We start from the raw sequence: 26,230 nt of genomic DNA on the forward strand, positions 1-26,230 counted from the left end.
GGTCAGCTCAGTTTTGCTCAGCACACTCATCCCAGTTGTGCTCAGCACACTCAGCTCAGTTGTGCTCAGCACACTCAGCTCAGTTGTGCTCAGCACACTCAGCTCAGTTGTGCTCAGCACACTCAGCTCAGTTGTGCTCAGCACACTCAGCTCAGTTATGCTCAGCACACTCAGCTCAGTTTTGCTCAGCACACTCAGCTCAGTTGTGCTCAGCATACTCATCCCAGTTGTGCTCAGCACACTCAGCTCAGTTGTGCTCAGCACACTCAGCTCAGTTTTGCTCAGCACACTCAGCTCAGTTATGCTCAGCACACTCAGCTCAGTTGTGCTCAGCACACTCAGCTCAGTTGTGCTCAGCACACTAAGCTCAGTTGTGCTCAGCACACTCAGCTCAGTTGTGCTCAGCACACTCAGCTCAGTTATGCTCAGCACACTCAGCTCAGTTATGCTCAGCACACTCAGCTCAGTTGTGCTCAGCACACTCAGCTCAGTTGTGCTCAGCACACTCAGCTCAGTTGTGCTCAGCACACTCAGCTCAGTTTTGCTCAGCACACTCAGCTCAGTTGTGCTCAGCACACTCAGCTCAGTTGTGCTCAGCACACTCAGCTCAGTTGTGCTCAGCACACTCAGCTCAGTTTTGCTCAGCACACTCAGCTCAGTTATGCTCAGCACACTCAGCTCAGTTGTGCTCAGCACGCTCAGCTCAGTTATGCTCAGCACACTCAGCTCATTTGTGCTCAGCACACTCAGCTCATTTATGCTCAGCACACTATGCTCAGTTGTGCTCAGCACACTCAGCTCAGTTGTGCTCAGCACACTCATCCCAGTTGTGCTCAGCACACTCAGCTCAGTTGTGCTCAGCACACTCAGCTCAGTTTTGCTCAGCACACTCAGCTCAGTTATGCTCAGCACACTCAGCTCAGTTGTGCTCAGCACACTCAGCTCAGTTATGCTCAGCACACTAAGCTCAGTTATGCTCAGCACACTCAGCTCAGTTATGCTCAGCACACTCAGCTCAGTTATGCTCAGCACACTCAGCTCAGTTGTGCTCAGCACACTCAGCTCAGTTATGCTCAGCACACTCAGCTCAGTTGTGATCAGCACACTCAGCTCAGTTGTGCTCAGCACACTAAGCTCAGTTGTGCTCAGCACACTCAGCTCAGTTGTGCTCAGCACACTAAGCTCAGTTATGCTCAGCACACTCAGCTCAGTTGTGCTCAGCACACTCAGCTCAGTTGTGCTCAGCACACTCAGCTCAGTTATGCTCAGCACACTAAGCTCAGTTATGCTCAGCACACTCAGCTCAGTTGTGCTCAGCACACTAAGCTCAGTTGTGCTCAGCACACTCAGCTCAGTTATGCTCAGCACACTAAGCTCAGTTATGCTCAGCACACTCAGCTCAGTTATGCTCAGCACACTCAGCTCAGTTATGCTCAGCACACTCAGCTCAGTTGTGCTCAGCACACTCAGCTCAGTTATGCTCAGCACACTAAGCTCAGTTATGCTCAGCACACTCAGCTCAGTTGTGCTCAGCACACTCAGCTCAGTTGTGCTCAGCACACTCAGCTCAGTTATGCTCAGCACACTAAGCTCAGTTATGCTCAGCACACTCAGCTCAGTTATGCTCAGCACACTCAGCTCAGTTGTGCTCAGCACACTAAGCTCAGTTATGCTCAGCACACTAAGCTCAGTTATGCTCAGCACACTCAGCTCAGTTGTGCTCAGCACACTAAGCTCAGTTATGCTCAGCACACTCAGGTCACTTATGCTCAGCACACTCAGCTCAGTTGTGCTCAGCACACTCAGCTCAGTTGTGCTCAGGATATTCAGCTCTGTAAAGTGCAAGACAGGGATGGAGAGCAGAAGCTCCACCATCCAGGAGGAGGCAGCTGAGGACCTGCTAGGCCACGTGGACACTTCAAAATCTCTGGGTCCAGATGGGATCCACCCAGGAGTGTGGAGGGGTCTGGTGGGGGAGCTTGCCAGGCCACTCTCCATCATCTCTCAGCAGTCCAGGTTAACAGGGGAGGTCCCTGGAGGTCTTGACTGAAGGCTTGTCTGTGTGACAGCCATCTACTCTTGGAAGGAGGGTTGGGCAGCTCCAGACCTGTCAGCCTGACCCCAGTACCAGGAAATATTTTGAGCAGTTCATCTTGAGTGTGTCCACATGGCACACACATGGTAATGCAGGATCAGGCCCAGCCAGCACAGGTTCATGAACCAACCTGACCTCTTTCTGTCAGGTGCTTGAGGGACAGGCTGTGGGTGTTGAGCTGCTGGAAGGCAGGAAGGCTCTGCAGAGAGAGGTGTCCAGGCTGGCTGGCAGGGCTGAGGCCACTTTGTATGAAGGCCAAGGGCTGGGTGCTGCTCTTGGGTCACAACCACCCTGTGGAGGCTCCAGGCTTGGGGCAGAGTGGCTGCAAACTGCCCAGCAGAAAAGGACCTAGGGGTGCTGGGTGATGGCCACCTGAACATGAACCAAGATGTGCCCAGGTGGGCAAGAAGGCCAACAGCAGCCTGGCCTGGATCAGCAATGGTGTGGGCAGCGGGAGCAGGGCAGGGATTGTGCCCCTGTGCTGGGCACTGGGGAGGCCACAGCTGGAGTACGGAGTTCAGTTTAGGGCCCCTGACTCCAAGAAGGACATTGAGGGCTGGAGGAGGTCCAGAGAAGGGCAATAAAGGTGGGGAAGGGTCTGGAGAGCAGGGCTGGGGAGGAGCAGCTGAGGGAGCTGGGGAGGAGCAGCTGAGGGAGCTGGGGTTTGTTTAGTCTGGAGAAAAGAAGATTAAGAGAGCTTCTCATGAGGCAGGTGGGGGTTGGGCTCTGCTCCCTAGTCTCAGGTGATAGAAGGAGAGGAAATGGCCTGAAATTGTGCCAGGGAAGGGTTAGGTTGGAGAGGAGGAAAAATTTCAGTGCTGCAGGAGTGGTCAGGGATTGGAAGAGGCTGCCCAGGGAGGTGGTGGAGTCCCCATGGCTGGAGGTGTCCAAGCAAGGTGTGGCCATGGCACTTGGGGCCATGGTTTGGTGGCCATGGTGGGGTTGGTGTTGGACTGGAAGAGCTCAGAGGGCTTTGCCAACCGAATGATTCTATGATCCCAGAGCCTCAACTCCATCCTTTAGAAGCAGATCTGTGTGAGCTGGGGGTGCACAGAGCATCTTGTGAGCCTACCTGGTGCAGCCACAGCACACCAGCAGCTGGGCTGAGCTCAGCTCACAGCAACTCTCTCCTCATCCTCCTCACTGCAACTCTCTCCTCATCCTCCTCACAGCAACTCTCTCATCCCCCTCACCGCAGCGCTCTCCTCATCTCTCCAGACCACAGCCTGGCGCTAGAGGATAGGAAAACAGAAGCTCCCCAGCGCGGGGCTGGAGCTGGCGCCGCCGGTGCCTCACCACGGGCACAGTGCTGCCCTCGCTGCTCGCAGGAGGCTGCAGGTTCAGTGAGAGCTGGCTGCAAAGTGACACTTCCACCCTAGAGGGACTCAGAAATTCCAGCATTGCCATGGAAACATCAAAACTCTCGGGTCTGAAGGAGCTGATGTCCAGACTCTTGTTTTTGCCAGGAGCAATAGCTGGACCGAGGGAGCACTTTGCATGCTGACATCTATTAGCAGGTCTCAAAGAGATGAGGCATGGAAATGAAACTCCACAGCTGAGCTGGAATAAAAACCAAAGAGAAAAGTCAGAGACACCAAGCAAAGCCCTCCAGTTTCAGGCTGAGTTCATAGAATCACAGAATTGTCAGGGTTGGAAGGGACCTCAAGGCTCATCCAGTTCCAACCCCCCTGCCATGGGCAGGGACACCTCACACCACAGCAGGTTGCTCACAGCCACCTCCAGCCTGGCTGCAAAAACCTCCAGGGATGAGGCTTCCACCACCTCCCTGGACAACCTCTTCCAGTCTCTCACCACCCTCATGGGGAAGAACTTCTTCCTAACATCCAGTCTGAATCTCCCCACTTCTAGTTTTGCTCCACACCCCCCCCCCCCCCCCCCCCCACCCCCCCCCCCCGCTTTCCAGTCCTATTACTCCCTGACACCCTCAAAAGTCCCTCCCCAGCTTTCTTGTAGCTCCCTTCAGATCCTGGAAGGCCACAAGGAGGTCTCTTCAGAGCCTTCTCCTCTCCAGACTGCACAACCCCAACTCTCTCAGGCTGTCTCCATAGCCACTGTGCAAAGTATCACTGTAGCTGGTGACTTCCTGAGGCTGTGTTTCAGCAGGGTGGCAGCTTTCAGGGTGAGTGTTTCAGGAGCTCTGCCAGCAGCCTGCTCAGCCAGGTCCTTGGGCCCTCAAGGAGAGGTCACTGAGTGAGAAATTGTCAGGAGCTTGCAATCCAGTTGCTGTCTGGCTGCTCAGGCTGGAGAGAGAGGGACAGGGAGGTTGCAGATAAAAGCAGGAGCAGACAGGCCTGTTGGTTTCATCAGACTGGCACCAAACTGGCTGCTGTTGGAGCAAATTGGACATTTCAGGCCATGCTGAAGCCTCACAGCAGAGCTGGAGTGTAAAGGAACCTGAGGAGAAGCTCTCTCCAAGGAGGACTTCCCATCTCCCCACCAAGAAGTGGTTTTCTTTTGGAGCTGTCAAAACACATCACAAACATTTCATTAATGACATCTCCAGCACTGTTCCTGATGGAGGAGCTGCATTCCAGTTGGATCAATTTCTGCCCACAGAGCAAAGTCCCTGCTGCTCTGCTCTTCGTGACAGTTTCCACTGATTTAAGCAGTGCTGTGGTTTCAGTTCTGAACCTGCAGGACCTGAATGGACTTTGCAAATGGAACAGTTTCAGAGCCTCCATCACCCAGGACAGGAGCCCTCAGAGCCTGTGCATCAGCCCCAAACCCTGCGCTCCATCTTCAGCAGGGGTTTGTGGAAGAGTTTCTCTGACTCAAAAGGCCTCAGGGCATCCCAATCCCAGGTCAGTTGTGTCTCCCACTCCACAGGTCACCTTCCTGACCCCAGAGAGTTCTCCCTAACTGGAGTACAAATTAGGAAACTCTTTTATCAGAAGGAAAAGCACCCCCAGAGGAAGTGGGGTGATGAAAACCATCTCCCTGTCTGTGCTTCAGCTGTGTGACACTTCCCATGGCATGGCCATAGCAAGAGGGGTGACTTTCTGGGGGTGCTTTGCAGCCATCCAGACTTGGGGCCTTTTTCCTCTGTCCCATTCACTTTCTGCAGCTGTGGCTTAAGGAGTGACAGAGGGAGGAGCACCCTGGCTCTAATGGGGTCCAGATCCACCTAAAGCTTTCTTCAGTGTGAGAGACTTGTGCTCAGCTGCCACCCCTGTAACACACAGGACACATGGCCCTGTAGAGAGGGCCAACAGTGTGGTTCAAGCTGTGGGTCACAATCAGTCTCTATCACTGAAGCCCACTGCTGTGGAACAGCAATCAGCCCAGCCAGGGGCATCACAGTGACCCTCAACAGCCAGTGCAGGAGCAGAGAGGTCACACAGAGCTGGCAGCCTGACCCCACTGCACACGCAGTGCCTTTCTCTAGGCAGCTACCTTTTGCTACCCCAGGGCTCAGTAGCTCCTTGAGACCAGAGCAGCAAGAAATCTGCTCTGATGCACATCCCACGTCTCAGGATGCTCCAGGACCCTGGGCTGAGCTGGGTGCAACCTGCACAATGGAGCTGCATGTGGGATGGCTTCAAGTTCCAACTATTCCTCTACTTTGACCTCTGATCCAAGAGGTTAGAACTTGACCCAAGATCAGAAAGAGCTCTTGGAGCAAACCAGCAGCTTGCTGCTGGTGCCAGTGCCCTGTGGCTCCTGGCGACACAGCTCACACAGCCCTGAGCCTGCTCTGGGCTGAACTCTGGCAAGAAGGGCAGCTGCAGGAGCACCATACCCCATGGTCCTGGAGAGCTCTCTGGAGGGGTCTTCCACTGACTTCAGCACCATGGCACTCCTGCTCCATCCTCCTGCATCTCCACCCAGCCCCTGCCCCATGCATGGGGGTAGCAGTGGGGCTGCTCATGAGGGCTGGCACAGAGGACAGAGCTGCTGCGCTAGGCACGCAGGGAACAGGTTGCTGGAGTTCCTCACTGCCTTCTCCCCAGCTGCACATTGACTGTCCAGCTGCAGCTGGGTTTAGCAGGCAGCACAGACACAGAGTCCTTTATTTGGAGCTACCTTTCAGCGTCCCGGCATCTGGAGCCCTTGAAGTGCTGGTTGGGTGCTCGTGCTTGCACTGCTCTGCCCTGCTGCAGCCAGCCCTGCCTTCCCCTGACCTGCTCTCTCACACTCACAGGGTTACAAAACAAGCACAGGTCCCGCAGCTATGAACAGGTCTTTATTTGTTGAGGTTTCTTTCTTCTTTTTTTTTTTCTTTTTCCCTTTTCTTCCCTTTGAATTAAATTCCTGCCAGCTCGAAGAGAGAGAGAGAGAGAGAGGGAAAGAGTAGAAAGTTTAACTCCTCCCATTGGAGTGTCTCACGCCCCTGCCCAGCCCTTGAAACCCAATAACCAAGATCATTCAACAATGAGCTCCCTTCCCTGGCTGCATCCTTGCCACGTTCGGACCTGCGGGAGGTACCCTGCCCGCTGCATGCGCGGCGGCGGCACCGGCATCGCTGCGCCGCATCCTGCCGAGCCCCGGGCCGGGAGCGAGCCGGCGGCACAGCAGGCGGTGCCAGGGGCTGCAGCCAAGGCGAGGATGGACAAACTCTTCTTCTGGGGCTTTATTCTGGCCTCCTCTGCCCGCTTTCAGGCGGTGCCCGCAGAGCAAGGTGCTGCACCTTCGTGCCCACCCCAGTGCCACTGTGAAGAGGATGGCATCATGCTCTCGGTGGATTGCTCGGAGCTGGGGCTCTCAGAGGTCCCTGCCAACTTGAGCCCTCTCACGGCTTACCTGTAAGTACAGCCAGCCCCTTGCTGTTTCCTTTGCAACGCTCTCTTCGGACCCCTTCAGCGTTTCCCCCAGCTTGGAAAGCTTGTGCCACATTTTCCTGACATTAATTTCCCTCTGGAAATTAGAAGCAAAACAAACCACCACCAACAAAGGCAGCTCTTGCTCCAGGACCTGCCAGGCTGAGCCAGCTCCCCCTCCTCCCTGCGCCCCTCTGCGAGCCCTGTTTAGATTGCGATGTTCTGCATGCTTTGCTTCTTGATTGCAGAGGAGCAAGGCAGCCGATTTGTTGGGGAGATCCTGGCTGTCTGAGAACATAATGGAGTATTTACAGTGGGCAATTAGTGCAAACTGCTCTGCGATCCTTCTGTCAAACATTGCAATGCCTGGGAGAACTTGTGGCTTTGGGGAGGGGGGATTGGTAGAGCTGGTCACCAGCAGTGGCCAAGATGTCTTTTTAAACTCAGTGTTGAAGACTTGTAAGAGGGGCTTTGGTACCTTGGTTATGTATTTTTTAATTGTTATCATCATCGTTATTATTATTATTGTCATTATCATTATATTTTACTGTATTTTAAAACTCTTAATTACCTGAATATTTCCCATCCTTTCTGGTATTAATACCCCAAAGGGTTAAACTACCACAGCGATTTGTGGGTTTGTTTCTAGACCCAGAGATGGTCTCAGTGGTGCCCTTTGATTAGTGATGGCTGAGGATGTTCCCAGTGTGAGCAAGGGACTCCACAGAAGGATCCCAGGGTTTGACCAGAGATGACACATCTCCCAGCGAGGGGAGTTGGCCCTGGTGTGCACTGGGGAAGGTGCAGAAAGTGCTGCAGCCACCACCTTCACCTGTGCTGCAGGCAGCCTGGTAGGGACCTTGGCTCTCCCAGCTTACGGATGCAGCATTGCCAAGAGAGGTCGTGTGGACCACAGCCATTGAGGACAAGAGGTGGCCCCCAGGCAGTGCTGGGGATGTTGATTTTGTGCCCATGGTCCTGAGAGGAGGCTTGTGTCCCGGGATGGCACACAGACTGTGTTGCTGATGTTCTGGTGTAACTGATGTGCAGCTGCTCTGGTGCACCTGAGATGTGAAAGCTGAGCACCCTAATCTGTCCAGGAAGGGTTTTGCAAAACCAGGCTGAAGCTGCCATAGCTGGATCAGAGCTCCTTTGCTCATCCTGCTTGCCTGAGAGTGTTGCACTGAGCTGTGCTGGCTCAGCTGAGTAAGAATCACGACAGGAAAGGAGGATTTTCAGTGGAAGGTGAGACAAATGTGTGGTGCATGCTGCATTTCCTTGGGAGAGGGAGCCACAGAGCTACACTGAGGTACTTCCTGCGCAAAGCTGTCCCCTCTGCTGGAGGTGGCTAAAAACCCGCGGGCAGTAAATGTGAGAGGCTGCAGAGCTTTGCAGCGCTGATGCCACTGCGAGAGAAGATGCTGCCTGGGAGCTGCAGAAAACTCTACTACAGGACCCGAGGGATATCTCGGTGCTCCCATCGCCACACTTAGCCTGACCGTGGCGGCTGAGCAGGGACACAGAACCCTGGGCTGCTGAAGATGCTCCTGACCCGGCTGCAGGGGCTGCTCTTGGCACAGCTCTCTCTCTGTGGGGCAGCCCCGCAGATGCCGCAGCTTCGGCAGCGCGTCCGTACCCGCCGGCCCCGGAGCGTCCGCGCCGCTGGCCTCGCCCGCACGGTGGCGCCAGGGACAGGGACAGGGACAGCTGCGTGCGGGACAGGGACAGCGGCAGCCGTGTGCGGGAGAGGGACAGGAACAGCTGGGTGCGGGACAGGGACAGCTGTGTGTGAGACAGGGACGGGAATAGCTGTGTGCGGTACAGGGACAGGGACAGCTGTGTGCGGGAGAGGGACAGGAACAGCTGGGTGCGGGAGAGGGACAGCTGTGTGCGAGACAGGGACAGGAATAGCTGTGTGCGGTACAGGGACAGGGACAGCTGTGTGCGGGAGAGGGACAGGAACAGCTGGGTGCGGGACAGGGACAGCTGTGTGTGAGACAGGGACGGGAATAGCTGTGTGCGGTACAGGGACAGGGACAGCTGTGTGCGGGAGAGGGACAGGAACAGCTGGGTGCGGGAGAGGGACAGCTGTGTGCGAGACAGGGACAGGAATAGCTGTGTGCGGTACAGGGACAGGGACAGCTGTGTGCGGGAGAGGGACAGGAACAGCTGGGTTCGGGACAGGGACAGCTGTGTGCGGGAGAGGGACAGGAACAGCTGTGTGCGGGACAGGGACAGGGACAGCTGTGTGTGGACAGGGACAGGAACAGCTGTGTCAGTGACAGTGACTGACAGTGACAGTGACAGTGACAGTGACGACAATGACAGCTGTGTGCGGGCGGTGACAGGGAGAGGGACAGCGACAGTGGCAGCGAAAGCGACAGTGACAGCCGTGTCAGGGGCAGAGACAGTGACAGCGACAGCGACAGTCCGTGTGCGGAACAGGGACTGTGACAGTCCTGTGAGGGGCAGGGACAGCACGAGTTGTGTATGGGGCTGTGACAGCCATGTGCAATGCAGAGACATCGACAGCCGTGTGCGGGGCAGTGGGGACCTCTGTGTGGGGACCTCCGGCGCCGGGCTCCAGCCACTGGGGCCGGGAGCTGTTGCAGGGTCCGGAGCCGTTTGGGTTTCCCCAGCCAGCTGCCGCCGATCCCTCAAACCCCGCCCGGGAGCGACCAGTGAGGTGTGATCGGGGTGGGGAGGCAGGGACTGGGCGTTACTGGAAGAGGGTTGGGGGTTGGCTTTTGTCCCCGTTTGTGTCACTGCCCTCTCGGGCTCCCTGCAGCAGCCATGCAGGGCCGGGTGCTCCGTGCCGAGGGGTGCAGCCAAAACAAAGCAGCATCAGCTGTGCAGCAGTGGAGGCTCTCAGAGCTCTGGGCTCTTGTGTCATTCAGGCTCCAAGCCCACATCCAGACACTCAAGGAGGTGCCCAGGCTGTCCTGGGAGCTGCAAAGCAGGCCCTGTGCTGGCAGTGAGGAGCAGGGAGCTGAGGGGCAGCTGCTCCCCACACTTCCCAGCTCCTTTGCCCCATGCCTGACTCCTAACCAAGCTGCTGGTTCCTGCGCTCCTCTCTGTAAGCAGCAGGACTCCCTCGGGTGCAGGATCCTCCTAATAACCTCTGATTAGAGTCTGCCTCACCACTAATGAGCTCCATTCGTGCCCCATCCTGACAGCTGCCTCTCTCCAAGAACCTTGTCCTTGCTTGCTTCTGCACCTTCTTGACCTCAGCTCTCATCCCACCCCTCCAAACCCAAGCTGTTCCGTGGAGGCATCATTGGTGAGCTTGCAGCTGTGGTCAGGAAGATGGAAGATGGGAGAAGTGACTCTCTTCTTCTCTGGGCTGATTCTGCAGTACTCACCCAGGCACACTGCAGTCTCCTTGGCACCCCTGCACAGAGGCCAGGGAGCCAGCTCAGCAGGGAACTGTCCATGTTAGGTGACAGGTCCCCTTCTGCCTGCATTGCTCCTGCAGGCTCCTGGAGCAGCAGCAATGATCCTGCCTGGATGATCAAGCAGGGGCTGGCAAAGAGCTTAGAGCATGAACATATTTTATAGAGTCATAGAACCACAGAATCACAGAACTGTTTCAGTTGGCAAAGCCCTCTGAGCTCATCCAGTCCAGCACCAACCCAACCCCACCATGGCCACCAAACCATGGTCCCAAGTGCCATGGTCACACCTTGCTTCAACACCTCCAGCCATGGGGATTCCACCACCTCCCTGGGCAGTCTCTTCTAATCCCTGACCACTCTTGCAGCACTGAAATTTTTCCTCCTCTCCAACCTAACCCTCCCCTGGCACAATTTCAGGCCATTTCCTCTCCTATCACCTGAGACTAGGGAGCAGAGCCCAACTCCCTCCTGGCTCTAACCTCCTCTCAGGGAGCTGTAGAGAGCAATAAGATCTCCCTCAGCCTCCTCTTCTCCAGGCTGAACACCCCCAGCTCCCTCAGCTGCTCCTCCCCAGCCCTGTTCTCCAGACCCTTCCCCAGCTCTGTTGCCCTTCTCTGGCCCTGTTCCAGCCCCTCAGTGACCTTCTTGGAGTGAGGGACCCAAAACTGAGCCCAGTGCTCGAGATGTGGCCTCAGCAGTGCCCAGCACAGGGATATGATCACTGCCCTCCTCCTGCTGGTCACTGCTGATCCAGGCCAGGATGCTGGCAGCCCTCTTGGCCCCTGGGCACACCCTGGCTCATATTCAGGTGGCTGTCAGCCAGCACACCCAGGTCCTTCTCTGCTGGGCATCTTCTCAGCCCCTGTGCCCCAAGGTGGTGAACCATGGCTTGGCCTCAGAGCCCAGCAATGAGCCACTAACATCAGCACACTCTCTCCTACCCAGCTGTGTTGAGAGACCCCAGAGTCTGGGGTCAGGGGGGCTGAGCTCTTCAGAGAGCAGATGGAACCTCCATCTGATGGGGCAGTAAATCCTAACAGCAGTGTGTCAAATACCACAGCCCTGCCTGGCATGGCCAGCACCATATATAGGAAGGCTGCTTTTAGAGCAGGCCATGGAGATGGGCTGGAGCTCATGGGGCTCTCTGAAGAGGACAGCAGCAAGCTGAGAGTAAAGAAGTCTTGAGCTACAAAGGTGGTGGAGTCACCATCCCTGAAGGTGTCCAAGTGAAGTGTGGCCATGGCCCTTGGGGCCATGGTTTAGTGGCCATGGTGGTGTTGGGTTGATGTTGGACTCAATCCTAGAGGGCTTTTCCAACCCAAAGAGTTCAATGATTCTATAAGGGGAAGGTTCCTGTGCAGCAGAGGAGAGACTGTGCAGAGGGACAGAGAGGAACCAGAAAATGGGAAGAGCTGCTTGGTACTCAGAGTCTTAGCTCAGCTTTAATCCCTGGCACCACTGCAAGCCCTGGGTGTGACCTGGCAGAGCAGCCCAGCTCAGACTCACAGAATCACAGACTCACAGAATGTTAGGGGTTGGCAGGGACCTTGAAAGGTCATTGAGTCTAACCCCCTGCCCAAGCAGGAGCACCCATGGCAGCTCACACAGGAACACATCCAGGTGGGTTTGGAAAGTCTCCAGAGAAGGAGACTCCACAACCCCCTGGGCAGCCTGCTCCAGTGTTTGGTCATTGGCTGGGGGGTGTTCAGTCCCCAGTTGTCCCCATGCCCATCACTCACTGCCTGAGCACCAGGACCAGGGTTCTGGCTGGCTGCAGGTGCTCAGCACAGCCCTGTGCCCCAGGTGGCATCCTGCCCTGCTTCTGTCCCCCTGCATCTGGCTACCAGCCCTTGCCAAGGGGCACTGGTGGCAGTGCTGGGGCTGCAGGATGCTCTCAGATCTTCAAGGCTGCTCCTGTTCCCTCATGGTGCTGGTGCCTGCAGGTGTCCTCCAGAGACACACTGGCAGAGAACAGGGCACTAGAGAAACCTGGTGCCTGTGCTCAGCAGAGCACAGCTCAGCAGCACCCACAGATGGGAGGTCACCCAGCCAGGTCAGCTGGCCAGACAGCACAACCCCCCTGGGCAGCCTGCTCACAATCAGGCTGGAAAGGACACATCCTGAGTGCCTTGTCCCCAGCCTGAGCTAAGATGACACCAGGAGGAGCTGGAAGGATTGCCCAGAGTTGTAAAATGTCCTAGGCAGGAGGACCCCTCTGGAAGCTTCTAAGACCCCTCAGGAAGTCTCTAAGAACCCTCTGGAAGTGTCTGATCCATGCTCCTGCTCACAGCCACATGACCTGTGGCTTGGTCAGGTCCTTGCCCAGCAGGTGGTTGAATGTCTCTGAGATTCCATCACCCTTTTCTGGCCATCCTCAGGGAGTTTTTCCTTACTCTCTGATTTATAGTGTCCCAGGTTCCAGCTGGTGCTTGTTACCTCTCATCCTTCTCCTGCACAACTCCAACAAGAGTTTGTCCCCATCTCTTCCACCCCCTCCTCCCTGCCAGCAGTCACATTCCTCCATTTCTCCTCTTCTTGTGGAGACTGAGCACAGGTGGAGCAGGGAGCCTTGGGACGTGGCAGAGGGGAGCAGGCAGGGGCATGGGGATGCTGCAGTGGAAGTGATCAGGATGAAGGACACAATCCTGCAGGCTATCAGACATCAGTAGCATCATGGCTCAGAGCTCAGCTGGAGGAGCTGTGCCCCCATCCCCCAGGGTCCCAGGTGCCCACAGCACCACGGAGGGGTCAAGCTCTGTGCCCATTCCCAGAAGCACTGCTGACTGTCTGTGTCTCATGCAGTGGTCAGGCAGGCACTGCATAGCTCTCTGCATAGCTCTCTGCATGCAGTTCTGTTTCCTGTCCTGGGATGCCAGCAAAGCCCTGGGGTCAGGAGAAGAGGCTGTTGGGCTGCTGCTGTCACAGCAGAATGTGGGGAAAGAAAGAGTAGCACAGACTCTGGCTTGTCCTGGCTACCACCTGAGGTGGCTGCCCAGACAGAAAGCTTCTCATTCCCCACAGGGTTTCTGTTGAGGTGAATGGGATCAGGAGCTCCAGGGCTGTTCTCACCCTACAGAGACATTTTGAGCCATTGCTCAGAATTTAGCATCCCACTGGGAATGTGGAGACAGGGCACATAAGCCATGGTGTCCTCTGAGCTACCCTCTGAGCCCAGGTACCACATGGGCCCAGGACAGGGATCTGCAGGGAGCAAGGATGCTCTGACATGAAGCTGGTTAGGCACTTCCCTGGTCACACAATGCTGCATCCAGTGCAGGGAAAGAGCTGAGTGGAAGATTCCTCTTGCTTGATATTTGCATCTCCCAACCACCCCCAAAACTCTGGGTTTGAGGCAGCAGGGTTGAGGGCTGACTAGAGAGCTGCAGCTGATGCCTGCAGCAGCACCAGCAGCAATGCTGAGGGAGCTCCTTCAGCCCCAAACTCTTCCTGCCTGTCTACCCCAGAGTCTGCATCTCCCAGCTTGGGAAAAAGGAGGACAGCCCCCACCTCATCACCCTGAAGATGGGAAGCAGCCCAAGAGCTCCAGAGGAAACAGGGCAGCTGTAGGGCAGGGGATTGAGGCTGCAGCTGAAGCTGAAAAGGATCTCCCACAAGGCTGGCAGGGACCTCAGTGTGCCCTTGGGTGCCAGGTGACTGTGGCACAGCCTGGGAAGCAGAAGGAGCAGCAAAACATGCAGAGGGCACAAAGTCCAAGTGCCAAGTGTAAACTTAGTCCTTCCTGGAGGCATCCCTGGCCCCCTGCAGCTCATTCTGCAGAGCAGTTACCAGGCTGGGGCTGCTGCTTGCCCAGTGCCAGGAGTCATCCACAGCCTCTTCCTCATGCCATGGTCACCACAGGAGCCCCAGCACTGCACCAAGATCCATCCAAACACACCCCAAAAAGCTCCCAGAGCCTTCCACTTCTCAAGCCAGGTTAGAGCACAACATTTCCAGAGCCTCCCCAGGTGCTAGTGGCCAGGTTGAGGCCTGAGGGTTGGCTCTGCCTGAGCTCCTTTCCTGCTGGAAGGCTGGTGAGAAATGCCACTCCATGGGCTCAGCCTTGGACGTGCCTGGCATGCCTGAGGGGCAGCAGCCACAGCAGGAGCCAGGGCAGAAGCACTGAGGAGCTTGGGGTCCCAGGTGTGGGAGGCAAGGCTGCTGAAAGGAGGAGCTGGGCTGTGGCACAGCCTGTAGCAGCCACATGGCTTCATGTTCATCATTTAACACTTCTCAGGTGCTTTTTGGCTTTTTCAGCCCTCAACCATCAGGGATAATGACAGCTTCCCACCTTCAGGCATTGGTGTTCCTCCAAAGGGGCCCTGCAAAGGCCATCAGAAGAGCTTGGGGACTCCATACAGGGACTCCATCCTTGCTGTATCCTTGCCTGCAGGATTTCAAAGCAGCTTTAAGGTGAGGCTGCCTGGGTTCAACTCCAGTCACCCAGCACCTCAGTTAGCACCTCAGGGTCTCCTGCGGCTGATGGAAGCTTTTTGCTGGCATATGCAGTGGAGAGCCCATGGGGAAGCATCTCCCAGCATCAACGGATGCCAGCACCTTGGGGTACCCAAGCAGGATGGGCCAGGTCAAGCTCTGCCTGAGTCCCAGGAGTCAGGGAGAGCTACAGGTGACAAGCCCAAGACTGCCTCTGGCTGCTGTTTCCCTCCTGAAGAGAGCAGATGAAATCTGTCCAGGAGCAAAACCAAACTGGGAGATCTGGGATAAGGCACAGCTTGGGAGAGAAACTGAAAAGCAACCTGGAAAAGCTACCTGGAAAAGCCACAGCAACTGAGCAGGTGCTTCCCAATGACCTTCTGTACCCCATGCTGGGAAAAGGCAGAGCAGTGGTGGGGGAGAGTGTCCTGGGAGGGGCTAGTGGTGCTCAGAGCAAGGCCAGAACTGCAGGGCCATTAACAGTGAGGTCAGGCCTAGGGCTGCCTGAGGAGCACCTTGGGTGGAAGGATTGGGTGGGATGAGATTGAACAAGGCTAAGGGCAGGGTTCTACACTTTGGCCACAACAACCCCAAGCAGCACTACAGGCTGGGGACAGAGTGGCTGAGAGCAGCCAGGCAGAGAGGGACCTGGGGGTGCTGGTAAGTAGGCTGGACATGAGCCAGCAGTGTGCCCAGGTAGCCAGGGGAGCCAATGGCATCCTGGCCTGGATCAGCAATAGTGTGGCCAGCAGGACAAGGGAGGTTACTCTTCCCCTGTACTCAGCACTGCTCAGGCCACACCTTGAGTCCTGTGTCCAGTTCTGGGCTCCTCAGTTCAAGAGAGATATTGAGGTACTGGAACGTGTCCAGAGAAGGGCAACGAAGCTGGGGAGGGGTCTGGAGCACAGCCCTGTGAGGAGAGGCTGAGGGAGCTGGGGGTGTTCATCCTGGAGAAGAGGAGGCTCAGGGGAGACCTCATTGCTGTCTACAACTACCTGAGGGGAGGTTGTAGCCAGGTGGGGGTTGGTCTCTTCTCCCAGGCAGCCAGCAGCAGAAGGAGGGGACACAGTCTCAAGCTGTGCCAGGGGAGGTCTAGGCTGGGTGTTAGGAGGAAGCTCTTCACAGAGAGGGTGATTGCCCATTGGAATGGGCTGCCCAGGGAGGTGGGGGAGTCGCCATCACTGGAGACGTTCAAGAGGAGACTGGATGAGGCACTGAGTGCCATGGTCTGGTTGATTGCTTAGGGCTGGCTGATAGGTTGGACTGGATGATCTTGGAGGTCTCTTCCAACCTGGTTGATTCTATGATTCTATGATTTTCCAAGCAGTATCTCCCCTCATTAGGAAGGAAAATCTCAGTGCAGATGGATTGGTGCTCGTGGGACTGTGAGTGAGAGAAATGCAGCACCAAGGCCAATCAGGAGAGCTTCATTCCGTCTTTGCACTCCATGGTGGCTCTGAAAAGAGAAGTTTCCTGTGTTTGCCCTCATACCACTTCATAGCCACATTGCAGGACCCCAAAACTGCCAAAGCAAAGCATCCTGATAGGTCTAAACCACAACTGATATCTATTTATTTATTGATTGATTTGGGTTCAATACCAAATCTTTGGCTCTGTTCTGGGTTCAAGGGAGAGGGAATGTTGAAGTCTCTGGGTTTGCAATGAGGTGAAAGTTTCAGAGTCATGACACCTTCCACCAGCCCAGGTTGCTCAAGGCCTCATCCAGCCTGGCCTTGAACACCTCCAGGCAGGGGACAGCCACAGCCTTCCTGGGCAACCTGTTCCAGTGTCTCCCTACCCTCACCCTCAAGAATTTCTTCCTCATCTCCATCCTCACTCTCCCCTCTCCCAGCTCAAAGCCATTGTCCCTCATCCTGGCACTCTCAGCCCTTGTCAAAAGTCCCTCCCCAGGCTCCTTCTCTGCCAGAAGCTCAGCTCCCTTTTACCCCCTCAGATGCTGAGCTGGAGATGCTTTGGTCCAGCAGTGTTTTGCTGCACTTGCCTGCTGCCATCCCAGTGTGAATCCTGTTGGCATTCACGGGATGCTGTGCTCTCCAGAGGGCAGCTGGGCCACCACCAAGGCTTGCAGCACTCAGGTGCTTCCAGCTACAACAGGCAGTGCTGGTGGGGGGAAGGGCTGTGGCTTTAGCACCACAGGTCATGGCTGAGACCTACCCAAGGTTCCAGTCCAAAAGGAAGGAAGAATCCTTTGCAGGGCTCTTCAGAAGGGGCAGCCTAGTGTCTGGGGCACAGCATGTGGGCTGATGCCCACTTCTTGGTGAGGCCCTGCTGGAGGAGGGCTGCAGGAGGTGAGATGCAGGATCTGTCCGATCCCAAAGCCAATGAGTGGTGCCCAAGTCTCTGCAGGAGAGGGAGCAGCCAGACCTTTGCTGCACTTGCCTCAGAGCTGGCAGCAGGCACTGTGTTCCCTGGCAGGGAGGCAGCAGGTGTAGGGCTGTGCAGAGTGAGCAGCTGCAGAGCATGGGGCTGGGGCTGGGCAGCCAGCTGCGCCTGCCAGCAAGCCTCCTCCCCCTGCAAACTGCAACCAGGCAGTGGCTGGGGCTGGAGGGCATCACTTCCTGCCACTCACTGCAAGACTGCTCTGCTCCTGCTCCCATCCCTCAGCCTGAGCCCGGCTGATCAGCAGCAGGGATGCTGCGCTCCCTGCCCCCTTCCTTGGCACCAGCATGCAGGAGGCCTGGCTGGCAGGGGGCTGCACATGCTCTGGGCTGCAGCAGGCTGCTCCTAGCTCCTGTCCCGTCCCACGCTGCCTCTCCACCCTCCTGACAGCTTCCTGTGCCGCCGAACGCTTCCAGCACAAACACCTTCCTCATCCTTCCTCATCCTCCCCTCCCTGCCCTGCCCTGCCCACCCCCCAGGCTAAGCAATATGCCACAGCTCCCCTCTCTCCCTCCCTTGCTGGAAGCAGCAGCTATAAATCTGCCCGGGGCAATGAAAACACTGAGCTGATGGCCCTCAGATCTGTGCGGGAGGGGCTGGGGCTGGCGATTAAAGCAGTTTAGGGTTTGCTTTGAAAAGCTGCTTTGATTCTGGCAGAGGCTCCGCTGCCAAGAGGCAGCACTGCAGATGCCTCCCCCTCTGCACCTGCCTGGGTCAGGGAGCAGCAGGAGGGTGGAGGAGGGAAAGAGGAGAGCAGTTCCTGCAGCTCCCTGCGGTGGGGGCCGAGGGACCCCCATCAGCTCTCAGCAGGGCTGTGAGTACTGCTGCCTCTGAGCACAGACACTTCAGCTGGGTGCCAAAATGCTGCCCTGCTCCAGAAGAAGCTGCTCCCCCAGGGCCTTCTGGGGAGGAGCTGGCCTGAGTCTGGGTGGGACAGCTGCCCACAGGCTGCATGCCTCTACCTGGCTCCTCTGAGATAGCTCAGGGAACATCCAGCATGGACCAAGCTCCTTGGGACCCTGAAGGGGAACAGGAGCCACCTCCGTGCTCCATGGGGACAGAGCTTTGGGTGGGGAAAAGGGTACCAAGGGCAGCCCAGTGCTGGGCTCCTGCAGCCAGCACAGGGTCCTGTGTGGGGGCCAGGGGAGCCTGTAGGGAGCCAGAGAGGAGCTGGGGCCAGGACAGGGATCAGCAGAGCAGTGCCTTGAAAAGTGGTGAGAAGGGTTCAGAGAGGACTGGCAAGGCTAGGATGAGTTCTTGGAGAAGGGCTGGAGTTCAGTGGGAGAGCTGAAGGGAGATCAGAAACAGCCTGCAGGAAGAAGGGCAGGACCCAGCACAAGTCAGCCCAGAGCCAGGCTCCAGCCTGGGTGGAGGCAGGAGCAAGGGCAGGACACAGTGAAGCACAGGTGGTGCTTCCAGGCTTGCAGAGAGGATCCAGAAAGGGCTGAAGGAAAACTTTTCCCAGCTGCACCAGCACAGGCTTTGCTGATAGTGAGGAATGAGGGCAAACCTCCAGTCCCCTCACCTCCATGGGATGTCAGAGGACTCTTCCAAGGTATCAGCAGCTCTCCATCTCCATTTGCCTTGTTTGTAGTCCTCTCTGTAGCTATTTAAACCTCTTTGAAGGATTTGGAAATGAAAAGCAGCCCTGATGGGAGTGGAGTGACTCAGCCACACCTGTCAAGGTAGGACCTGCTCAAGGGACCTGCTCTCTCTTCTTGTGAGCAGCCACAGGTCCCACTACAAAGAGGCCCCAGGGAGACAGGAGAGTTTCCAGCACTGCACATCCCTGTGGGGCATCAATTAGGAGCATTCCCTTTCCTTCAAAGGGAAGGAGCAGCCCAGGCTCCTCATGACATCCCACCAGGGGGGAGCTGCAGGGTGGAAGGGCCCCTGCTGAGTAAGGGGTGGGAGAGAGGGGGGGACAGATGTGGGGAGAGCAGGGGCGAGCTCCTGGGAGCACTGAGAGGTCTGCAATGTGTCACTCAGCCCTGCAGACCACCAGCCCCTGAGACATCCTCTCCTCCCTGCTCAGTGCCACCTCCTGGCACCAGCACAGAGCAAGGAGTCGAGCCAGGGCCACAGGGGCAGTGTGTGGGCAAGCACCAGGGAGCTCAGGGACCTGCAGGATCTGAAGGCTGAGGTTGCCTTCTCAAGTAGGTTATCTGGTGCAGAGATGACTCTGGGTGCAACTGCACCTTGAGACTTCAAAAGAATTCCCACTTCTGGGCATTTCTCAGCCTTAATGAAGCAGATTTTGATCTTTGTGTGCACAAAGCCAGCAGGAAAGGCACTTTGACTTCAAACAGAAATTCATCTTCTCCCTTTCCCAGAGGACACCAGAAGCAGCTCTGGTTGCAGGGAATCATCTCTGCAATTTGCCTTGCCCCTGTTTCTGTGGCTGCACAGCTGGCAGTGTCCCCACCAGTGCCCAGTGCCAGGCAGCAGCTGCAGGAGCATTTTGTCAACTTCCCAGGCAGCAGCAGCCTGAGGCAGCCTGGCTGAGGGATGACAGCAGGGCCTCAGGGCTTCTGCTTCTCCTCAGTCTGCAGCTCCCAAGGTGCAAAGTCCCACAGAAGGGCTTTCTGCTCCCATAGTGGCCTGGGATTTGTTGGATGTTGTCCCCAGCTGTTGTCCCAGACATTGTCCCAGGTGTGGGAGGTCACCTACCTGAGCAAGGTGTGCCCCAGGCACCAAAGGACACTGCCTTCAGGTCAGGAGTGCACTATTTGCAGAACCAAAGGTGGCACAGCCCAGACAAGACCTTGATTAGAGGTGCAGGTGAGACTCTTACTGTGAGCTCCACAGCCTGGTGAGGTACCTGCTGCATAGGGGGGCTCTGGATGTGCTGCAGCTTTGAAGGGGCAGCCTGGCTGGTGCTGAGTTCAGCTTCCCCCAGCTGAAGGCCAACACAGCAGGTTCTGCTGCTGCAGGTTGTGTTTGCAGCTGCAGTGCTGCACGGGGAAGTGCTGCCAGGGAAAGTGTTGTGGTGCTTTCATGTGGTGTGAGACAGCACAAGATTTATGAGTGACAAAAGCCTGGCTGCTGGAGCCTTGATTCACTGAAGGGGGGAGAGGAAACCTGCTGCAGCCCATCCTGCTTGCTGTGCTGTGTCCCAGGGGAGTCAGCATCTGCTCTGGAAACTGCCCTGCTCCTCCAGGCTCCTCTGCATCACCTGCTGAGGCCATGAGCTGCATCTCTCCTTCTCCAGGGGACACTTTCCCACTGACCATCTTGCAGGTGGCTTGAGAGAAGGGCTTTGAAATGGAGGAACACAAAGAGTCAGAATCTGGGGAGCAGACAGGTGCCTTAGGATCTTTGGCTCCTGTGTTTAGTGGAGGTGGGACACAGAGGACTGGAGACCAGCAGGAGAAACCTGAGCTGTGCTCTAGCTCTGTCCCAGCCTCAGGCTTTACTCCCAACAAGTCCTCTCCTTCTCCTGTGCCTCAGTCTCCCTATCTTTAAAGCCCTGCTCATAAACCCTTCTCTAATGTGCTTTGAGATTAAAGCAGTGCTCTGGAAGAGCTGGAGCCTCTCAGCTCTTTTCAGCCACATGTCTGCACCTCTCAAGCTAAAAGGCTTTTAAAGGTTTATTAAAGAAATTCTTGAGCTTTACATTTGTTTGGCACCACCAAACTCCCAGATTTGGAGCCTGCCTTTCATGTCCACTGACCTCACCAGCTCCTTGCTCACAGACACAGCCACAAGTCAATGCAGCTACTCAAAAAACTCCTCTGGAGCCACATCCAGCTCCTCTGGAGCCACATCCAGCAGTGTGTGAATGCCTGGGAGCAGCACTGGTGTGAGGAAGTGAACCCAGCTGGTAAACCCCAGAGCCTGGTACACCCCAGCCCTTTCATCTCTCTCCTCTAGGAAGCTGCTTTGCTTTGCCTGCCTGGCTGGGGTAAAGAGCAGCTATGGCAGCTCCTTGCCTAAGCCAGAGAAGGAGGGGAAGGGTTGGCTTGAGTTCCACAAATAGAGATTTATTATGTTTTTTTTCAGGTTTCCCATACAATTAAACCCAACCCAACCCCAAACAAACCATGTTTGCTCTGGGGATCCCTGCAACAACCCCCAAAAGAATGCTTGTTTTAAGGCTTGAGTTCCATCAGAACCTTTAAACCCTTCCAAAAACACTCTCTGAGCATGCAAGGTTCCTCCACCTGCCCATTGTGCTGTGAACTCCCTTTGGAGCAAGCTGCTATGGGTTCTGCCTGACCTGGAATGTCACCCAGCTGAGCTGTCCTTCAGGTCCTTCTTACTTTAGCTCATTTCACAGAATCCCAGAATTAACCAGGTGGAAGAGACCTCTGAGATCATCCAGTCCAACCCAGCACCATCTCGTCACCTAACCCATGGCACCAAGTGCCTCATCCAGTCTCTATTTAAACACTTCCAGGGGCAGTGACTCCACCACCTCCCCAGGCAGCACATCCCAGTGGCCAGTCTCTCTTTCTGGGAAGAATTCCTTCCTCACATCCAGCCCAAAGCTCCCCTGCTGCAGCTTGAGACTGTCCCTGAGTCTGTCACTGGGTGCCTGGGAGAAGAGCCCAACCCCCACCTGGCTGCAGCCTCCCTTCAGGTAGTTGTAGACAGCAATGAGGTCTGCCCTGAGCCTCCTCTTCTCCAGGCTGAACACCCCCAGCTCCCTCAGCCTCTCCTCACAGGGCTGTGCTCCAGACCCCTCCCCAGCCTTGTTGCCCTTCTCTGGCCACATTCTGACCTTCCAGCTCTCACTGGACAGCCACATGGCTCTGCTGGGAGCACCACCTCATCCCAGGGCTGTGCTGGCTTTCCAGAGAAAACAGAAAGTGGCTGGCAGAGGGGAGGAGAGAATCCATGAAGGCTCTTTGTCGGCGTCAGAGACCTCCTCTGGCTCTCCTGACGATCTCTGGCTACTGCCAAGGCACCTTCCAAACACCTTTGAAACATCTCCAGCATGTTGGGCACTGTGACTGGGCTGGAGGGGAAATCCACACTGCCTTTGAAGTCTGGATACTTGAGCAGCCTTGGAATTACAGGGCTGTAATGCAGAGGAATGTGTGGGGCTGTAATTGTGACTTAGATCCTGGGATGAAAGGTGCTATGTGCATACAAAAGGTATTATTATTATTGCTATTATTATTGCTATTATTATTGCTATTATTGTTATTATAGGGCTGCAATATGTGGATTGGAGATGAAAGTAGCACCAAAAGATCCTGAAATACAAGATGTGTCTAAAGGAAATTTCAGTCTGGAGCTGGGTTTTGTCTGCATGGGGGAGGCAGAGCTGGCTGGCTCCCCTGCACTGACACCTCTGGGGCTTCCATGGGAGAAGTCCCTGCTGCAGGCATCATTCCCAAATCCAGGCTGCTCAGGCTCTCCCAGGAGTGTCTCCAGGAGGAGCTATTTCAGAGCAGCTTTGCAGCAAAACTGGCATGGGATGTTTTGCCCATTCTTCCTGAGCCACTCTGGCTGCTGCCAGCAGGCTGGAGCCAGCCCAAGAGGGGCCCTTGGGCTCTGCCCTGGGCTCAGCACAGGAGCTGCTGGCTCTTAGCAGGGCTTAGGGTCAGTTTCCCAGTGCCACTGAGCAGCAGAGAGAGCTCTGTGGGCATTGATCCTCCTGCACTCCAGCAGAGACAGCCCAGGTCCAGCACCCTGAGCTTAGAGTCCTCTTCCCAGCCATCATCACAGCCTGGGAACTGAGCACAGAGGAAGGCAGGGATCAGCTCTGATCCTTCACAGGGGCTCTGATCTTAGCCATCAGCCTCAAGTTGTTTCTCCTGCCCTGTTCTGCACTCACATCTCATTAACACAGCAGGACTTAAGTGAAGCCAGGGACTCCCCAGGCCAGCACCCCTGGTGATCCTCTCCTGTGTCCCAGGCTCTGTAAAGCATCAGGTTTCACCCAGCCTGCAGCTCCAGCTGCCTCTCCTGGGGAAGGTGGAGGGAGAGTTTAATCTCTTCTGATTTCCATCAGCTTTGAAAGCCCAAGCAAAGCCAGCCTGAGTCATTGCACTGACTTCAAAAGTCTGTGGGGAAAGCCTTGGCTCTCCTGCTCCAGAGGCTGTCACCCACCAGAGTGTGGGTCCTGCTGGAGAGCTGAAACAGGGCATGGGAGGCAGGTGGAGCTGAACCCCTCCCTGAAGGAGGCTTTCTCCTTCCCTGGGTGGCAGTGCTGGCTCTGGCTGGCACAGGCTTGATCTGATGTGGCCCTGGGATCTAGCTGAGGAGCTCCAGCAGGAACCACACCTGTTGGTCCTGGTCCCTGCAGCAAGCCAGGACACAAACTGAGCTGACTGCACCCAGAGACTTCTTCCGGGCACCCAGGCCTGCATCCTCCTGCAGAGCTGCATGCAGCAAGAGGTAGCTTCCTGCTTTAGCCTGGCTGAGCTCTCACTGCAGCTGTGGCTACAGCTGGATGCTTCTGTCTGCAAGGCTGCTGTCACACAAGGTCTTGCACAGTCTCCTCAAGCCTGTCTCAGACAGATCCTGGGGCAGCTCTTCACTGCCCAGCTTCTCTCAGCAGGCTCCTCCCATGAAGGTGTGGAACAGCTGCCAGAGAGAGGTGCAGGAAATTGCCCCCCGGGGTGCAAGCAGCTACAGCCCTTCTGCAAGGAACTTCCTTCTCACCTGGAGCTGTTCCTGGCAGGTACAAAAAGGGGAAACTCAAGACCCCTGCAAGGAAGGGTTCATAAAGCCTTAGAGCTACAACTGTGTCCCATGGAAGGAGCAGAGGAGCCCCTGGAGTGCCAGCCAGAGCTGCTTGGTCTCCAGAGGCAGCCTGAGGGCCTCACATAGAAGATCTTTGTGAAAAGATGTCCAAGTGCTGTGCTGGATGCTTCCTTCACAGCACAGCAGAGCTGCCCTGCAGAGCAGACACTGCCTGGAGAGCACAGCTCTGGCACTCTGACCTTGGCACAGCCACACAGCTGAGCAGTGCTCAGCACCACCCTCCACCAAGTTACAAGGGGCAAGTGTTCAGCATCCCTCAGCTACCAGAGATGCCAAAACTCCTTGGAAGAGCTGCAAAGCACAGATGTTGGCAACTGGCTGGACATGAGCCAGCAGTGTGCCCAGCTGGCACGGAAGGCCAGTGGCATCTTGGCCTGGATCAGGAATGGTGTGGCCAGCAGGACTGGGGATGCAATGTTGCCCTGTACTGGGCACTGGCCTCACCTCCAGCACTGTATGCAGCTCTGGGCCCTCACTGCAAGAAAGATCTTGAGGTGCTGGAGCAGGGCCAGAGGAGAGCAACCAGACTGGGGAGGGGGCTGGAGGGAAAGGCTGATGAGGAGAGGCTGAGGGAGCTGGAGAAGAGGAGGCTCAGGAGGGACCTTCTCACACCATACAGCTACTGAAGGGAAGCTGCAGTAAGGTGGCAGCTGGGCTCTTATCCCAAGCAACTTGTGCCAAGACCAGAGGGCATGGCCTGAAGCTGTGCCAGGAGAGGGTTAGGTTGGATGTTAGGAAGCAATTCCTCATGGAAAGGGGAATTGGACACTGGGATGGACTGCCCAGGGAGGGGGTGGAGGTGTTTAAGGAGAGACTGGGTCTGGTGGAGGTGGTGGTGTTGGGTCATAGGCTGGACTGGATCAGCTCAGAGGCCTGTTACAGCCTTCATAATTCTGTGGGTCTGTGGTTCTGTGATGTGTGTCTGGTGAGTGGCCTGAGCCAGCTGCTGTGCCCAGTGTGGCAAACAGGAGGAGCCCTGGGCACTGCTGCCTGCAGCCCTGGGCAGGTTCTGTGCACGCCAGGCTCTGGCACTCAGGCTCCTGTGTCCAGGCTGTTGTGCTGCTTCCTCACCCAGTCCCCTCTCTGCCCAAGACCACCCACACCTGCTGGCTTCCTGGTCAGATGCTGCCCCTGCCCTGTTACTCCAGGGAGCAGGGCACCAACCTGAACCACAGGGGCCGTGGAGCCTTCCACGGGGGGTGATGAGTCAGGTCCATGCACAGCAGTTGCTGAACTCCCACGGGAGAGGTTTGACTCCTCTCGGGAGGGCTCAGCTGCCAGCCCTGCCCTCTCTTTCACAGCTGCGTTGGTAGTGGAGCTGTCCCGCAGCAGAGCGGAGTGCTGGGGACTCACCGGCAGGCAGCCACTGCCGCAGCAATGTCTGCTGGAGACAGCGAGGCTCTCCTGGCCCCTTGGAGCAGAGGGAAGGCTTCTGTTGGTGCGCAGGGACCACCCAGCAGAGGCTGAGCAAGGCAGGAGCCGTCACGCTCTGACGGCTTGTGGCTGCCTGGTGACACCACAGAGTCTGCTGCACTTAATGCAAACCCACTGCTGGGAGAGCAGAGAGCACCCTGAGAGGAGCCAACTGCTGTCATCCCTGACACACAGCCTGGCCCCATCACAGCCCCAGCCCCCTGCCAGGACGGTGCTGGGCTTGGCTGCACAGCACCTTAGCCCAAATCCCTGCAGGCACCTCCTTGTCCTGAGCAGGTGTGGGGCACAGTGAGAGCTGCAGCTGGTACTCAGCTCTTACCTTGGGCTGTGAGTTCCAGATAGTGTCAGATGCTGCAAACAGCATCCAGAGCTCTCCTCCTCTGCTGGCAGAAACGTTTGGAAGGCTCCATCTGCAAATCACAGACTTGGATGGGCACTGGCACAGAGAGCCCATGCTCTTCTGGCTTGTGGATGGCAGGACCAGCAGCTCCCTGGGAAAGGGCTTAGCATCCCTGGATTGCATCCCTGCTTCCAGTGCTGGTACCACCAGGGCAGTCTGAAGGGAAGGGAAGGGAACGCTGACAGGATCCTGCCTGCCATGGGTCCCCACAACCAGGACGGATCCCTTGGGCTGGCTCCTCAGTTGCTGCTGGCTGAATTTCATGGCTGCTGTCTTTGAAATCTCCTCATGAGAGGACAGAAGTCCAGGAGACATTTTCCAAAAGCTTTCAGTCCTCATGTTTCATTTTGAGAAGCCTTTGGTCTGAACACAGATCCTTTTCACCCAGGGATGGCTGAGAACCAGCAGCAGGTTTCAGTTCTGGTGAAAATGCTGCTCCCCTCCTGACAGTGTCAACAGATCTTGGGTTTGCTCCTTGCTCATTACAGTTTCCTGAAGGAGAGAACAAATATCTCCAGGCAGGGATCCCAACAGTGTCTTCCCCAGGGAATGTTTCTGTTACCTCCAAAGGGATGTAGAA

At 56.3% G+C, this 26,230-nt stretch overlaps 1 protein-coding gene across 1 annotated transcript in view; it reads left to right on the top strand.

Annotated features, from left to right (window-relative positions):
• Positions 1–6,487: 6,487 nt before the first annotated feature.
• The window catches only part of LGR6 (leucine rich repeat containing G protein-coupled receptor 6), a 183,008-nt gene continuing 163,265 nt past the window's right edge, over positions 6,488–26,230 (top strand). The window contains exon 1 of the mRNA XM_054395926.1: positions 6,488–6,858. Within this exon, the coding sequence (XP_054251901.1) occupies positions 6,488–6,858 (371 nt within the window). The remainder of the gene's footprint in view (positions 6,859–26,230) is intronic.

Source organism: Indicator indicator, chromosome 35 (assembly GCF_027791375.1).
Source record: "Indicator indicator isolate 239-I01 chromosome 35, UM_Iind_1.1, whole genome shotgun sequence".
In the NCBI taxonomy this organism is placed as follows: domain Eukaryota; kingdom Metazoa; phylum Chordata; class Aves; order Piciformes; family Indicatoridae; genus Indicator; species Indicator indicator.